Source organism: Gracilinanus agilis, chromosome 4 (genome assembly GCF_016433145.1).
Source record: "Gracilinanus agilis isolate LMUSP501 chromosome 4, AgileGrace, whole genome shotgun sequence".
Lineage (NCBI taxonomy): Eukaryota > Metazoa > Chordata > Mammalia > Didelphimorphia > Didelphidae > Gracilinanus > Gracilinanus agilis.
In genome coordinates this window covers 361070039-361084653 of record NC_058133.1, presented here as the reverse complement: position 1 = coordinate 361084653, position 14615 = coordinate 361070039, and the positions used below count along the sequence as shown (strand labels likewise).

The 14615-nt window shown below is 38.3% G+C and overlaps 1 protein-coding gene across 1 annotated transcript in view; it reads left to right on the top strand.

Moving 5' to 3' along the window:
• Positions 1–14615, top strand: part of SLC22A16 (solute carrier family 22 member 16) — a 39175-nt gene that overhangs the window by 11331 nt on the left and 13229 nt on the right. Inside the window, 3 exon segments of the mRNA XM_044675409.1 lie at positions 3683–3844; positions 7841–7950; positions 12824–12923. Of these exon segments, the coding sequence (XP_044531344.1) occupies positions 3683–3844; positions 7841–7950; positions 12824–12923 (372 nt within the window).

Genomic DNA, 14615 nt, shown 5'->3' with positions numbered 1-14615 from the left:
CAATTGATAAAAATAATATTCAATTAGCATCATTCATCTATTATTAATGACTATGATCTTTGGCCTCTAGTTAGGCATTCTAGTGTGAGGGCTAAGACTTGAACTCAAATAATTATAGCATAAGGCAGCCTAGTTATATTACCTTATCACCCTCTCTTCTCCATTCTCTTTCTCCTTTCCTCCCTCTCACATTGCCTTTATTTAAAACAAAACAAAACAAAAAAAACCAAACTTGATATTTCAAAATATATCACTTTAAACTCATTGGCAGAGTGGATAGAAAATTGGACTGGAGTCAAGGAGACCTGAGCTCAAAACCAATCTCAGACGCTTAATAGTTTGTGTGACCTTGAGCAAGTCACCTAACCTATCCTAGGCTCAGTTTCTTCTTCTGTAAAATGGAGGTAATAATAGAACCAGGGTTGTGGTGAAGGTAAAATAAGATATTGATAAGGTTCTTTGCAAAGTGCTTATAATTAAATATTATTTAATATTTAATGTTTATATTTATATATATATAGAAATATATACATACCTATAGACATATATATGTGTATCTATCTATCTATCTATCTATCTATCTATCTCTATATATATATGTACATATATATATATCCTTAAAGTGCCATACAAATGCTAGCTACTTTTATTAATTAATTCTCCTTTGGAAAATCACTGGAGAAAAGAGTCTCAACAATCACCCTTGGTGAAGTATTCGGGAGTTCAGCTCTTTGCAGTCCAGAAAATGTTCTCGTAGTTAAACTCAATCCCTTTGTTCAAACTTCCTTCTCTTTGATATAGTATCAGAGAGGCCAAGAGGTCTGGACTAGGAGTCAGAAGGGCTGAATTTGTGTCCTTATTTCTTAAATTTGTGACCTTGGGTAAGTCACTTAATTGATGAATTAGTTTTTTTCCTCTTGTAAATTGGGAGCAGTAATGTGGATGGAGGAAAAAATAGATGTAGACTCTGCCCTCAAGAAACAGACCTGTTTTTAAGACCTTAACATGACCAAGTTGGTCAAGTCAATCTTTTTGAACCATAATTCAATTCAACAAACATTTATAGGATAATAGAATCGCAGATTAAGAGCTCAGGAGGATATTCGAGGCCATCTAGACTGATGTCTTCACTTTACAAATGAGTAACAGATTTGGGGAGGTTAAATGGCTTACCCAAGATCACATAGGTAAGAAGCAGAAAAGTCAGGATTTTAATCTAGGTTTTGTAATTTGTAATTTATTTATTTACTTTTAAGTTCTTACCTTCTGTCTTAGAATTGATAGTATTAGTTCCAAAGTAGAAGAATGGTAAAGATGTCAATTGAGTTAAAGTGACTTGCCCAGAGTCATTCAGCTAGACAGTGTCTGAGGTCAAATTTGAACCCAAGATCTTCCCTAGGCATGGCTTTCTATTCATTGGGCCATCTAGCTGCCCCTGTTTGTTTATCTTAGAATTGATTCTGAGGCATAAGAGCAGGGGGCTATTAGGGCTAAATGATTTCCCAAGAGTCACATAGCTGGGAAGTATGTGAGGTCACATTTGAACCCAGGTCCTCCCAATTCCAGGCCTGGCTCTTTATTCCACTGGGCTACCTGGCTGCTCCTAATTCCAAATTTATTAACACTTCCCCTACCCAAAGCAATGTACATCAAGGCTATCACATGACAAAACAAAATGAATCTCTGTCCCCCAGAAGCTTACATTTTATAGGAATCTTTCATTTCTTTATCAGTAAAATGGATCTAGCAATACTACTTTCCTGTTTTACAGGAAATTTTAAGCAATTATTGGGTGAAATGACTTATTATATGTGAAAGCACTTGGGAAAGTGTTTTGGAAATTATTATTCTTTAGGCTTAGCAATGCTAATCTTTTATTTTTTTAATTTTCAGTAATATTGTATTTTTTCTCAATTACATTTAAAAACACATTTTTTTTGGGCATTTGTTTCCTAACATTTTGAGTTCTAAGTTCTCTCTCCCTCCCTTCCTTCTCTTCTCCCTTAGACAGTAAGCAATTTGATATAGGTTATCCAGGTGCTATCACAATGCTAATCTTTTTTTTTTTTTTTTTTTAATTTTAAACCCTTAACTTCTGTGTATTGACTTATAGGTGGAAGATTGGTAAGGGTAGGCAATGGGGGTCAAGTGACTTGCCCAGGGTCACACAGCTGGGAAGTGTCTGAGGCCGGATTTGAACCTAGGATCTCCTGTCTCTAGGCCTGGCTCTCAATCCACTGAGCTACCCAGCTGCCCCCTAATGCTAATCTTTTAAAGCTAAATTTGTATTTCCATTTTATTTGGGAGAGAATAGGATACATGCTGCTGTCTGGACATTTCCAGGCATGTCTGACTCTTTGTGTCTCATTTTAAGGTTTGCTTGGCAAAGATTCTGGAGTGGTTCGTCATTTCCTTCTATAGCTCATTTTACAGATGAGGAAACTGAGACAAAAAAGGTTAAGTGACTTGCCCAGGGTCACACAACTAGTAAGTGTCTGAGGCCAGATTTGAACTCAGGAAGATGAGCTTTCCTGACTCCAGATCCAGCACTGTATCCACTGGACTGCCCTAAGCAGATGATTAACTTTTCCCCCTTCCTCACTGCTGGAGTTTTTCCATTTTTCCCTTCTCCGCAAATATTTGTATATTGGTTTGTGAAATTCTGAAGGTAGAGATTGTCTTAACCAGAAGTATTCTTTCATTTCACAGATAATGTGGTTCTGTGGAAAGAGGACTGGATTTAGAGTCAGGACCTAGGTTCAAATTCTCCTTCAGACACTTATACCTGTGTGTGAAATGGGAGGATTGTCAGTGATTCCCAAAATGGGTGCCACCTCCCCCTTGTGGGTGCTACAGCGATCCAGGGGGCGGTGATGGCCACAGGTGCATTTATCTTTCCTATTAATTGCTATTAAAATAAAAAAATTAATTTCCAGGGGGCTAAGTAATATTTTTTCTGGAAAGGGGGCGGTAGGCTAAAAAAGTTTGGGAACCACTGGACTAGATGGCCAATGAGGTATCTTGTAGCTCCCAGTTTATGATTCAATGATACTTTAAAATTGTTATGGAAACACTTATGAGCCAGTTTCTACCCAAACTACATTGTTTGGAGGACCCACGTTGTGGCAGTACCAGGGCAGAAATTTGATTTTTTTTTGTGTGTGTGTGGTATTGGGCAGAAGGGGTGAGGATGAGGGGGAGGAGTCCCTTTGGAAAGATTCACTTGGGACCCAAGGATGGAAGGGTTTGCTTTGTAGTCATAATTTGTTTTCCCACGAAAATGCTATTCTTATTTATAACCTTAGTTAAATTACAGACAGAACATCTGCAAGTTTAGGAGATGCCTTTTCCAAGGATATGGTTATCATTCCAGAATCAGTGTTTGCAAAAGGATCAGGCCTGAAGCCAGTGGCCTAAATAAAAGTGAATCCAGATAAAAATAGATTCAGAATAAATTCTTCATTTCATATCAGTCAGAGGAGTTTGAGCTTGGAGGAACCTTAGAATTTTTCCATTGACAAATGGGGAAAGTGAGGTCCAGAGACGTCCAAGGTGAGATAAGGCCATACAGTTAGATTTGTATCTTGGTGTTTTGATGTCCAATGGAGAGTTTCCCCATTATATAGGACATTGCCTCTACAGAGATAGGAACCCCATTTTCTGTCCTCTTTTCTACAAGTAGAAGCCCTACAGTTTGCTTAATCTTCCATTGACAGGTGCCGTGGAACTCCCCGCTTATGTTTTTGCTTGCATTGGAATGGATAAAGTTGGAAGAAGAAACACTCTGACACCATTTCTTATCTCTAGTGCCCTGATCTGTATGGTGATTATGCTGATCCCTCAGGTGAGTTGTTTGTGCCCCATAATCAGTGGTTCTCAGACTTTTCTTGATTCAAGGCTCAGTAATTTTTGCCAAGAGGAATTGAGGTACACTGAATTTTTAAGTTGGCACTATTAGAGAATTGGGTGACTGTCATAGGCACAATTCTTTTTCTGTTTGAGCAGAGTTCTTTGTGAGTTCATCTGAGATGAAGGCTCACATATTTCAGGTATGTTTTATTAATTTTTTAAAAAAATACATGGGAAAGTAGGTGGCTCAATAGCCAGACTTTCAATCTATTGAGCCATCTCTTCACTGCCATATTTTTAAGACGAGAGGTTCTGGATTCAAATCTGGATTCAGATACTTCCTAGCTGTGTGACCCTGGGTAAGTCACTTAGCCCAACTGCCTAGCTCTTACTGCTATTCTGCCTTGGAAACAATACACAGTATTGATTCTAAGAAGGAAGGTAAAGGTTTGAAAAAAATGAAAAGAAAAAAGTACAATACTTAAATCATTCATGCTGGGTGAATAAAATTCATATGAAAATATTTATTAATTTTTTTTGGTATGAATTAACCTAACATTCAAAATTTCATGACTCACCCACAATCTAGGTCCAATCTATCTTTCATTTTCACTCTGTATTACTCACCATCCTTGACTCTACTATCCAGCCAACGAGCCATCTCTAATCAGGTATCCTTTGCACTATCCTTTTCTGATGCCCTTAACCACTACCACTCTCCCTCCCAAACCACCCTGCATTCAATATTTATTCTCTTTATATTTATTTGGTAGCTACTTATAGGTGCCCTTGTTGCTTCTCTTGTTAGAATGAAAGTTCCTCATGAGTAGAAATTGTCTCATCCTTTGTCTGTTTCTTCAGTACCTCCTATAGTCTCCATGGCACACAGTAGGGACTTTTGACTGATTGAAAGGAAATAATATCAGGATCTTTTCTTTTGGGATCAGAATTACACTGATTGATGACCCAGGCAGGGTTGGAATTTTATCAACGTGAGAGGGAGAAGTCACCACTTTTGACTATTCATTTCACTTGACCTCCAATAGGCAATATTTTCCTTCAGGTTCTCCGCACTTTTTATTGTGGTTCAGTTGTGTCTGATTCTTCGTAACCTCATTTGGAGTTTTCTTGGCAAAGATGCTGGAGTAGTTTGCTATTTCCTTCTCCAATTCATTTTATAGTTGAGGAAACCAAGGCAAATAGGGTTAAATGACTTGCCCAGGGTCACACAGCTAGTATCTGAGGCTGGATTTCAACTCACAAAGATGAGTCTTCCTTTTCAAATTATGGAATAGGTTTTCCCCTTTGGAAATTATATATATATATATCTATATATATATATATATGACTGTGCTTTTTTAGCACTGGCTTTGTGATACCTCAGTATTCCTAGTTATCTCAAGCAGTGTTGTGATGTTTTCAAAATTTTAAAATAAAATATATTCTAGTTTAATTCACGTTAGTTTAGGGGAGAGATAGATGCCACATCATACTTATTATTAGCAGACAGCTAAATGGTCCAGTGCAGTGATGGGTAAACTATTCCCCACGGGCCAGATCCAGGCTGTAGTTTGCCCATCACTGCCTTAAGCAATTCCCTAATCACTATGCCCCCACATCCAGATGTAGTGATTAAGGGATTGCTTAAGGCAGTGATGGGTAAACTGCAGCCTGGATCTGGCCCGTGGGGAATAGTTTGCCCATCACTGGATTGAGCCTGGAGTTACAAAGACCTGGGTTCAAATCTGACCGTAGACATTTTCAACCTGTGTGACAAGTCACTTAACTTCTGATCCACTGGAGAAGGAAATGGCAAAAAACAAATCCTTGCCAAGAAAACTCCATGGAGAGGTATAGTCTATGGGGTCATGATGAGTCAGACATGATGGAACAATACTTGTGCATATAATAATAATAATAACAATAATAAGACATATACCTTTTAAAGCTGTATGTCTGTACTTTGCAAAGCAATTCATAAATATTATTTCATTTCATCTTCATGACAATCTTAGAATGTAGATGCTATTATTATCTCTTTTAAGGAGTAAGAACATGTAACAGGTTAAGTGACTTGTCCAGGGCCACATAGCTAGTAAGTGTATCCAGTTGTCTCAAGCAGTGTTGTGATGTTTCCACTTTCTCAAAATAAAATATATTTAGTTTAATTTGCTTTGTTTCAGGGGAAAGATAAGTATCATATGATAATGTGCATGTGATAATAATAATAACACATGTAGCTCTTTAAGCTGTATTTATGTATTTTTCAAAGCACTTTACAAATATTATCTCATTCTATCCTCAAATCAACTCTGGAATGTAAATGCTATCATTATCTCTTTTTATTGATGAGGAAACTGAAATAGACAGAAGCTAAGTGACTTGCTCAGGGTCACACAGCTAGTAAGTGTTTGAGGCTGGAGTTAAATTCAGGTCTTTCTCTTTCCAGATCCACTGCTGCATCCACTGTGCCACCTAGGTGTATTGTTGCATTTGCATGAATGGGGAAACAAAGGCCCACAAATATTCAATAACTTTCCCTAAGTTTGTACTGTGACACACCTGGGATCCTATTGCTTTCTGAGAGCCCTTTTAGCCCAGTGAGCATAGATTAATACTGTAGTAGTAACTTATCCTCATATTTGGGAGACCAAATATACCTTCCAAATCACCTAAACACACCCAAGGACAGTCCTAATTTTTCTTTTCTAGTGACTCAGAAAATATTTGTCAAGTGCCTACTATGTGTGGGTGCATTAAGCACTAGGAATACAGAGGAATAGTAACACAAATCTTGCCTACAAGGAATTTACATTCTTATGGGAGAAATACATCATGTAAACAAATAAATAGAATCTAGGGTAGAGTGTATTAAGGGCAAAGGAGATAGCCAAAGTGTTATAAGAAAATCTGATGACTAAGAAAATGCACTAAAGTGACAGTGATCAGGTAATGTACCATGAAAAGACTGGTCAGTGTGGTGAACCTCATATGAGGAAGACTGGTGGGGGAGCAGGAAGAATGAGGAAGGGGAACATTCTGCTCAGAGGGGATTTGCTGCTTTTATGAAAGACTCCCACCAGGTGAGGGCATGCAGATTGAGATCAGAATCTAGTTCAGTGGGAATGTAGTTCCTGAAAAGGGTAACAAAGCTGGAAACAAAACCTGGAGCTATTTTGAGGCTGAGGTGCCCATCTAAGTTGAGAGAGAATTCTTAAGTGATTTAGGTAGCCACTGAGCAGGGGAGTGATGTAGTGAGAGCTGTGCATTAGGAAAATCATTTGGCAATGGTACAAAGGAAGCTTTGGAGAGAAGTAAGACAGGGAAAGTAGGTAGGAAGCTTGTAAAATAGTCCAGAAGAGGGGTGATGATACAGGTTTGCAATGGGGAGAAAAGGAATGAGCATTCTTTAAATGCCTACTGTCAACTGATGCTAAGTGCTTTATAAATATTTTCTCATTTGGTCCATGCAATAAGCTGTGAATTGGGAGCTGTTATTAGCTTTGCTTTACAGATGAGGAAACTGAGGAAAATAGAGGTTAAATGACTTGTCCAAAGTCACACAGCTAGTAAGTGTCTGAAGCAGGTTTTGATGAGATCTTTCTTCCTGATTCCACTTCTTAGCTCTAGATACCTCTAGAGGATGTATGTATGTATAGTATGTATGTATGTATGTATGTTTGTGTGTGTGTGTGTGTGTGTGTGTGTGTGTGTGTGAATAAAGAAAGAACTAGAAAAGAAAGAGGCAGCCTGGTGTAGAGACAAGCATGCTGGACTTGGAGTCAGAATATTCTTGGGTTAGATAACAGGGTTCTGACACTTGTTAGCTATAATGTGAATTGGGTTCTACATCAATTTTTTCCATTTTTCAATGAGTGATCAATAACTGTAGTTCTCCTCTTTCAGGGTTGTTGTGTGAGGTTCAAAGTAGATAATGAATCAAAGTATATTGCAAACTCCTTAGGATGACACATTTGCATTGTTTTCACAGCACTGCAGTGTTTTGAATGTTTTGGCAAATATGGCAGGAAAATTTACCATTGGTGTTGCATTTGGCCTCATTTACCTGTATACAGCAGAGCTGTATCCAACATTCATAAGGTGAGAGTTGGTGGTTTATCTTCCTGTTTTCCTGTTATTGTTGAATATACATCCTTTGATATTTCAGGATATGTGACTGGTTTGTAGGTGCAACCTTCTCTGATATAGATAACAACTCTCCTCTGTGCCTCAGAAAGCTTTGTGATTTATTATGGCTAAAAATTTATGTTCTTCCCACCCTGAACAACCTGGAATGAACCTCCCTGGATTTCACTTGGCTTGTTGTCAAAAGACAACTGTCCAGTAGCCAGGTATAAACTCACAATCTTTGCAGTTGGTAAGTCACTCAATAGGGTATTCCAGTTTGCACCCTATTGGTATAGTTGCTGAGAACTCAAGCATGCCTCCACTCTGCAAGGAGACATTGGAAGAGGACTTTAGGAGACCTTGCAGTTACAGATCATTCATTTAATTGGTTACTCAGTAAACAGAAGTCCCAGGTATTCTCTAGTCAATCTGAATTAAATTAAAGAAGCAACAATAAAAGGCAAGGGGTTCGCAGACCAAGTCATCACCCAGCACTGCAGGGCAAGAGTGTCCGTGAGGGGATAGTGAGGTGAGGGGTTATTGGGGGTGGGGTTGCAGGGTTTAAATACATTTCAACAGAGAAAGAGTCTCATGGAAGGCACAGCCTCTAAAGCTGTTACATAAGTTGTTTTGCATAATAATGGAAAGTCCATAGAGAATGCTATCCAGGGAGAATTGCTGAAAAGAGTTAAGTTATTTAAAATAGCCAGATGCTAGGGAGGCATCTGTTCAAAATTTGGGGCTCCAGGTGCACCCAGTTATTTTATTTTGATTGGTTTGGACAAGCTCAACAGTCCTCAGGCAGTTCATAGCTCTGGGGTCATGTCATATTCAGCAGCATTTTGCATCTATAATAATATAGAAAGAGATAAAGGAAATTATTTTTTATTATGTTATTTAAAGTATATTGTGACTCTAAGGTCGTGGTTATCCAACAACCAAAAACATTTATTCATTTATTCATTCATTTATTCATTCATTTACTTATTTATTTGTTTGTGTGTTTATTTTAAAACCTTACCTTCCATCTTGGAATCAATACTGTGTATTGGTTCCAAGGCAGAAGAGTGGTAAGGGCTAGGCAATGGGGGTTAAGTGACTTGCCCAGGGTCACACAGCTGGGAAGTGTCTAAGGCCAGATTTGAACATAGGACCTCCCGTCTCTATCAATAAATATTTATTAAGCATCAAATGTATACAGATACTATACTAATTACTGGTTATATATAGTTCATTGGCACTGGAAAACTAAAAATAATTATTTTGAAACATTTATTTTTAAAAAATCGTTTTTTTGAAGGTTATGCACAGTTCTAAAGAACTTTAAAACTCAGTTGTGTTGGGCTATTTCTAGCTTTAAATCCCAATATCCTATGACTCCTATTTTTTTTTGTGGTACCACAGCAGGCTTATTTTCTCATGATATATCACTGCTGTTCTCTAGATTGGGAGTTGGCAAACCATGTCCCTAAATGTAGAAACCATTCTTAGCTATTGGGCTGTACAAAAACGGGTGGTAGCTCTTGGGATGCACTTTGCTGTGCCCTCCTCTAGGTGAAAGCAGAGCCAGTAGTGCTATAATTGCTTGTATTTGGAGGCTCTTAGGCTTCATTTATGAACTCAGAACTATGGGCAGGAAAAGTCATGGGAGTGATCTAAGGAACATATCCAGTTAAAGAAACCTATTTCCCTTTAATGAAGCAAGACCTAATTTGAGGAATAGTAGTAGACACAAATTCTAAAAGTTCTTTTTGTGGGGGATTTTTTATAATTCAGGGCAGGGAAGAATTTGAATGATTTCCATGGACTGAGGAGAAAAGGAGATATTTCATTCACTGGTAGGAACGTATGTTCCTCATAGTTGTGCTGGGTGGCCATAGTAGATCGAGTGCTGCAATTGGAGACAGGCAGAGTTGGGTTTGATTCCTTCCTTGCCACTAGTTTTGTGACCATTGGCAAGTCACTTCAACTAACCTCTTCAAGCCTCAGTTTTCTCATCTATAAAATGGGGATAATGAGAGTACCTACCTCAAAGAATTGTCATAAGGTTCAAATGAGATGAATTTTGTGAAGTGCATGGCAAACCTCAAAGCATGACGTCCACTACCAGCAACCAATATGTATATGTAATACCAATAAAAAAGGCAGCTAGTATGATGGAAATTTTAGAAAAGAAGTTGGTTTCTTTTCAGTTAGAGGTATATCCCACTTCAATAAAAAGTCAACATGGAAACATTTGAACAAGTGAAACTATTTGTTAGAGGGGTGACAATTCACTTTAAAAGATACTTTTTAGTGGTCCAGAAGTCCAGAAGAGAGGTGATGATACAGGTTTGCACTGGGAAGGGAAGGAATAAGCATTCTTTGTCAGAAGCCATAAAAGCCCGTGATGTTTAGCATGGCTCATAACCAGTTATGACACCAGCAGCAGGTGTCAGAAGGATGAATGTTCCACTCAGTTTCCCCTATGTGACTCTTTTCTCACTAACATTCCTTTTTACTGAAATTATTGTAATCAATATCCTTACACAACCCCAGGGAGTACAGTCACTTCACAACAAACCAGCATATAGTGAGTTAATGTTAAAGATTTTAAAACTCTTTAACTCAGATTCCCATACACAGGTGCCTACAAAAACAGGCCAGAACAGTCTCCAAGTTTCCCCCATCCCAGATCCTATTTGGTACAGTAATTTAATATAAAAGAACAATGAATGAAATATGAAGAAATTGTCTCCCATGAAAAAGCCTGCACTTTCTTACCACTGTGGCCCAAGAGATATGTCAAACACACCTAACACATTGTATCCAAAGATAAGATGTATGGCGGGAATGGAATTCATGCCAACATTGATGTAATCTTGAGAAAAATGTTATAAAAATTAAGATCAGCAGATGGCACTTCAGATCAGCCGCTGCAAACCTACTGGGTCTCTGGCTCTTCCCACTCCATTTTCACTGAATTGTCCTGCCCCCAAGGGGAACTGGACTGCTGGTAATCCCCCTTTGGACCCCCAGCAATTTTTTAAGTGCCTACTGTCACTGGTGCTAAGTGCTTTATAAATATTGTCTCATTTGGTCCAGGCAATAAGCCTGTGAGGTAGGATCTGTTATTAGCTTTGCTTTACACATGAAGAATCTGAGAAAAACAGAGGTAAAGTGACTTGACCAAAGTCACACAGTTCAAAAGTGTCTGAGGCAGCCTTTGAATTGAGTTCTTTATTTCTGACTCCACTTTTAAATTTAACATATTTAAAATACTACTTGACGTGAAAGAAAAATTAGATTTATGTACAATTTTTCAACTGCCCATCACTTGTGTAAGGTGAGGCATAATGTTGTCTTTGATTCTTGTGGTTGCAAAACCCCATGCATTGGCTTTGTTTCATGCCAATATTCTTTTTGTTCTTCAATTCAAAGACATTTCATTTTCCCAAGTACATGTAATAATAATTTTCAACATACATTTTCCAAAATCATAAGATCCAAATCATTTCCCTCCCTTTTTTCCCCTCTCCCAACTAGAAGATGGCAAGCAATTTGATCTGAGTAATTCATGTATTATCCTTCAAAACACTTCCATATTGGTCATTGTCGTAAGAGCACACTCATTTAAAACTGAAACCCCAAAAAGTGTAAATAAACTGATGTGAAAGAGAATATGCTTTGATCTGCATCTGACTCTAGCAGTTCTTTCTTTGGAGGCAACTAGAATTCCCTGGTATAAGTCTGTCAGAATTATCCCCAATCATTTCATGCCTGTGTTCTTGAAAAACTTCATTTCAGAATTCCTTTTCCATCATTGTTGTTGTTTAGTTTTGTCCAACTTTTCATGACCCTGTTGGAAGAGAATTTCTCTCTCCATTATGCCACTTTGTTAACGCTATCACTCAGTGACCTGGAGATCAAAGACCACTAAATAATTCAGGTATAGACAAGACCTCAGAGAAAGGAAGTTAAGGAACCAATGAGACAGGAAGCTGATTCCACAGGCACTGCCCAGGCAAATTAAGAAACTATGGTTGGTTCCTGAGATGTGACATGTGAGAGCTAGTGGGTGTAGGAAACAGCTTATATATAAGTGGAAGACCAGGAGGTCTTAGAGGTCTTCTGGCTGGAGTGAGGAACATGAATGAACTTCTGTTGGTTGTGAGCTTCAATTCATCATGGAGGCCCAATAGAGTAGAAAGTTAAGTAACTCTCTACCTCTCTCCTATCTTTCCCTCTCTTTACTACTACTACTACTACTACTACTACTACTACTACTACTACTACTACTACTACTACTACTACTACTACTACTACTTTGATTTAATAAAGTTATAAAGCTGCCTCATAATTTTATTTTAATTATTATAACCCCATGGATCATATCTATCCCTGGACTGTTCTTGGTAAGGATACACAGTGGCTTACTCCTTCTCCAGTGTGTTCCCATTTTACAGATGAGGAACTGAGGCAAATAGAGGCAAAGTGACTTGCCCAGAATCATGCAACTAAGTAAGTGTCTGAAGCTGGATTTGAACTCGGGTCTTTCTGACTCCAGGTCCAGTGCTCTATTTACTATGCTACCCAGCCGCCCACCAAGTGATAAATATTTCTGATCACAGCATTTCCTAAAGAACCTCTTTTGAAGGTGTAGAGGGGACCATGAACTGTATGGATCTAAAGAAGTCCATATATCAATGCAGTTTGGACTGTGAACTCCTTTCCACCAGTGAAATTTAGCAATGTTCAAATATTCTTCCTAGAACCAAAGCCATAAATGTTTTTAGTTTTCTGTCATGTATCTGCTACTCCTTAATTTATATGCCCTTACTTTTTCAACATTTCTTAAAATTTTTAGGTCACTTGCTGTAGGAAGTGGTAGCATGCTGTGCCGTGTAGGAAGCGTGATTGCACCTTTCTGTGTTTACCTCACAAGCGTGTGGATCTTCATGCCACAGGTATCAATTGACAGCACTGTGTCGATAGTGCTAATTTAGAATTTAATGAACACAGTCAGTGAGATAAGTAACTAGTTGATGGTTTAAAATAAATACCTGCTTGTTTATTTTTAAAAATAATTCACTTTTTCATTCCTGGAAATGATTGTCTTTTCCTATTTAAAAAAGTCAAAGTTTTATTGGTGTCTTCTGTTTTTAATATCACAATAATTTTCAGATGTAGGCAGCCTGCCCCACCCTGGAATGAAATCTTTCCTTATAACAAAAATAGAAGACCAAAGTGACTGCCTCTGGATGCATATGCAGTATTCTGCCCCCATAGTCCCTCTCTAGTCTGATAAGAGGAGGAAGGTAGCTTTCATTATATATTTTCTTGAGTCAGATTTGGTTATTACATTCACTTGGGTTTGGATTCCTTTTAGAGCGCTTATCTTTTACCTTATCATAATCACTGTATAATTGTTGAAATGATCGTCTTCCATCACTTTATGAGATCTGGAATCAGGGTTTATTCTAGACAAACTGAGTGGTTTTGTGTTTTCTCACCTTCCTCTATTCATTGTCTCCCTCATCTTTTGCCACATGATAGCCAGAACAAGTATTTTTATGGTGGGATGTCCTCTTGCTGTCTTTCATCACCCAAGGCTATGCATGTGTGACTTTTCTCATTGAAACCAATTTGTATTGTAGTTGATTCCTTCAGCATCCAAGTTCTTAAGTATCATTATCTGATAAATAAATCTTATCATGGGCTAATGTGCCAAGGGGAGAAGTGATTTCTTACAAATAACAGATATTTATTTTAATTATGGTTTTCTGGGGACAACTTTATTATTGCTATTATCTAACCCAGCAGAGTCAGTAATAGTAAAGATTTTAGGCTGGTATCTTATGAGGAAAACCAGGGGAGATAACTTAAATATTGTATGTGGGTCCAGAAGGGTGTGTAGGAGACTGGAATGACAAAAAATGGGGACTTAACAAGTTAGGGAGACTGGGTTTAACTGCTAAGGAAAATGTCTGTTAACAGAAGTGGCAGTTTGGCCTGTCACCCTGCACCATCTAGACATGGGGCCTGTGGAAACTAGCAAGCAAATGACAAGAGTTTGTAACAAATTTAATTAAGGGAATTATGGTAAAGGATGGGAATAGGGGTTTCTACACTTCCAGACTAAGGGCAAACCACAGGGTCAGGGAAGGGACTTATCTTCAAACTGAGACCTAAGCAAGACAGGGCCCAGAGAATAGCAGGACTGAAGTGGGAATCCTCACAGCAGAGTCCTGACACACTCCACCAATGTTGCAGGACCACTAGCTGTACTCTTTCAGGTGGGTAGATTCTGGGAGCTAACCCAGCCCAAGTTAACCTGTAACTCAGGTCAGGATTAATAGTCTCTACCAAAATCTTCCTCAAGTAGATGACAGTCTTCCTTCAGGATCCCAGGGAATCAGGGTACAAACTCCACTTCCTCTGAGGTCTCCCAGGGTCAGTTACAACTTGTCCCAACCACCATAGAGTCTGTCTCAGAGAGAGAGACACACACTTCCTGCTTCCCCATTCCATTTGGAATTCTCAAGCCTTACCTGCTAGGTCTCCTAAATATAACTAAGTAATCCTCCTCACAACAGGTGTATATATATATATATATATATATATATATATATATACATATATATATATATATATATACA